We start from the raw sequence: 3,166 nt of genomic DNA, 5'->3' as shown, positions 1-3,166 counted from the left end.
TTTGTTTATGGATTGGCAACTGGAATGGCTTTAATTAAGCAAATAATTGCCCTGTTTGGAATTGAAATTTTCTCTTGATGGCGATATACGCAGACATCTCGACTATTACTTTTTGATTTTTGGTGGAGATATAGAGCTGCTTCTCTACGTTAATCCAATAGTTTCTTCTTATGATCGGGTCGTCTGGTGTGTAGTACAATTGTTAGGAAGTCAACACTGTACTACAGACAGTTGGAGAAAACGAGGAGAGATAAATTAACCTTCCAAGAAACTATTCTTTCTCTTCAAGGCAAGTCACAGACACAGACGGCCGCTTCCTTTCCATGGCGATCCCCCCTAAAGCTCTTAGATCCTCTTGCCTCTTCTTGATACTCGTTTTATCGTTCTCTCTCCAAATCTTTCAAGCCAGAGCTCACGGAGGTTCAGACCATGACGAAGACTCTGCCGACCACGCCCCCAATTTGCGTTCCAAGGGTCTAATCCTCGTCAAAATTTGGTGCCTTATAATCCTTCTGTTCAGTACGTTCGTCGCCGGCGTCTCCCCTTACTTTTACAGATGGAACGAGAGCTTCCTCCTATTGGGCACCCAGTTCGCCGGCGGGGTATTTTTGGCTACTGCTCTTATGCATTTCTTGAGCGATGCCAACGAAACTTTCAAGGATATCAGCAGCAAGGATTACCCTTTTGCGTTCATGCTCGCATCAGCCGGTTATCTTTTCACCATGCTGGCGGACTGCGTGGTGACTCTGGTTACAACGGGTGGAGTGACAGAGAAGAAAGTGGAGGTGGAAGAAGGGAGAAGGGATGAAGAGAACGGAGGAAAGACGGCTGCCGAGGTCCACCCGATGCTTGTTAAGACTTCATCTTTTGGAGATACGCTGTTGCTCATCCTTGCTCTTTGCTTTCACTCTGTCTTCGAAGGGATAGCCGTTGGAATTGCAGGTAAAAATTCTGGCCTAATTTTTAAGCTCCTCTTTGTCAGCGATTGCCTGGGTATTTGGTACTATTTTAAGAGCTCTGGATTCTGCTCTAATGGAGAAAAGAAATAAAGTTTAGCCAGAGAAATCGAAAACCGGAAACAATCCCCAAATTTGAACCAACTCAAGGAGACGATCAAATACTACTACCGAGTAAATCGCCAATAACAGAAATGAAGCCTTCGGTTCTCTGCCTTCTTGATCCTGATTATAATCCGAAACCATCTTTACCTTGAAAATAAATGTCGATTAAAACTGGAAAAAAGGATGGATTGAAGGAATTCGTATTCTTTCTGGCAATAATACGAAAACCCGAAACCATCTTTATCTTGAATATCCCCATTTGAGACATTCAAACGGAAGGATCAAATTAACTATCAGAAAAATATATTGGCAGTTGTTTGCTAACAAGATTAGAAATTCTCCAGATACGAAAGGAGGTGCGTGGAGGAACTTGTGGACTATTAGCTTGCACAAGGTATTCGCTGCCATTGCGATGGGGATTGCGCTACTCAGGATGCTTCCAGATAGACCTTTTCTAACAAGTATTGCCTACTCTTTTGCTTTTGCAATCTCGAGCCCGATCGGCGTAGGAATTGGCATCGCCATTGATGCGACCACGCAAGGTTCTGTTGCCGATTGGATTTTTGCAATCTCCATGGGTATTTCCACTGGAGTCTTCATTTATGTGGCCATCAATCATCTTATCGCCAAGGGCTTCAAGCCACTTAAGCCCTGCTACTTTGATACGCCCTTCTGTAAGTTCTTCGCAGTACTTGTTGGAGTGGGAGTCATTGCAGTTGTTATGACATGGGATTAATCTCATATCTTTTTTCTGTGAACTCTGGAACCTTTTCTTTTCTTTTTCTTCTTCTGGTGAGATTGTTAAAGCTTGTGCTATAGAAGAACTCAGGACTCTGTACACATAATCAGCTGGTCAGTTGGTATGCACAATTAGATGAGAAAAATACAGAAAGGGTTCGTTATTAGAAACCATAAATGTGTTGAGGATGACGAACACCAGCAGGTTGGAGATGTTGTTGACGTGCAACCAGGACTTGTAGTCATATGTATGACACATTACAAGTAGTGCAATACGAAGGAACTACTTCATGTAGTTGAGTCTCTTGAAGGGCATTACATTAATTTGTAACAAAAACGTTGTAGTTGCATAAATGATTCTTGCAAGACGTTCTAGTTGTGTTATCACTAGAAGTCAAACACTACTATGGAGTAAGGCTTCTATAAACCTAACTATGTTAAATTCGGAGTTTTTCATTGTTTCTTCTTGTCCATTACATTAAGCACTAACATTAAAGTTTCGTAACATAGTATCAAAGCATAATGTCTGCATTGTTGGGTCTAATTTGTGTTTCATTTACTTTAGACCTTATTGGTGTTGTTCATATCTCAAAGCCTATTATCTGTTTGAATAGGCCAAGATATGTGTGGAAGTGTTAGTGGGATCAATCATTCTGGGTTGATATCGGTAATAGGTAGGGGTGGCATCGAATTGAGCCGATACGCGAGTAACTTGAGCTCGGTTTGGTTCGAGTTATCTCGATCTTGAATAAAATTCGAGCTTAGAATTGGGCTCATTTAAGTAAACGAGCCAAGCTAGAGCAAACCCTGGTTCGGTTCAGAAGCTTGTGAGCCAACTCTCGTTACTTAACGAGGCTTCGGACTACAAAGTTTGGCAACCTTCGGGAAATCAGTGAATCGGGATTCGAGGCTTGGGAAAATCGAAAGAAATCGGGTGTTGGCGATGTGAAGTTCGTTTGGCCATGATTATCCGATCTTTCCCAAGTTTAAATAGAGAAAGAATCAGATTGCAATCTTGCCCTTAAGGGAAGTTTTGGTTTTTTATTTGATTGCATCCTCTATTTCTACTATGTTCTTCCTCAATCTCTTTGATCTTCGTCGCTCAATCGATTTTTGTAACCGATATTTGGCGTTGCCAACGGAAGTGACGGAATAGAGGTAAGCTAATCTGCCCCCTCTCTCCCCTTTCTCTCTCGTGTTGGCTTCTGTTCTCTGATTGATTGCATTGAAATCCTATATATGTTTCGACTTGGAATAATCAACTAGTCTTCTTTTGCAACGATATTTGTTCATATGACATCTTGAAATTCAATTCTTTATGTTGTATATGAAGCCGATCTATACTAGTTTCAAGAGCAGTTTCTCTC

At 41.5% G+C, this 3,166-nt stretch overlaps 1 protein-coding gene across 1 annotated transcript; it reads left to right on the top strand.

The window, feature by feature from the left end:
- The first annotated feature begins 299 nt into the window (after nucleotides 1-299).
- LOC137941786 (zinc transporter 2) lies at nucleotides 300-2,158 on the top strand. The gene is made up of 2 exons (XM_068787370.1): nucleotides 300-942; nucleotides 1,406-2,158. The coding sequence occupies exons 1-2, from the start codon at nucleotides 324-326 to the stop codon at nucleotides 1,795-1,797; spliced, it is 1,011 nt and encodes a 336-aa protein (XP_068643471.1). The 5' UTR covers nucleotides 300-323; the 3' UTR covers nucleotides 1,798-2,158.
- The last annotated feature ends 1,008 nt before the right edge of the window (nucleotides 2,159-3,166 follow it).

The sequence above is a fragment of the Aristolochia californica genome, unplaced genomic scaffold, assembly GCF_029961685.1.
Source record: "Aristolochia californica isolate CCGP_79_NKW_82.1479 unplaced genomic scaffold, dmAriCali1.0.hap1 SCAF_10, whole genome shotgun sequence".
Taxonomy (NCBI): Eukaryota; Viridiplantae; Streptophyta; class Magnoliopsida; order Piperales; family Aristolochiaceae; genus Aristolochia; species Aristolochia californica.
Note: the sequence above shows the minus strand (reverse complement) of the source record. Positions and strands in the feature narration are given on the sequence as shown.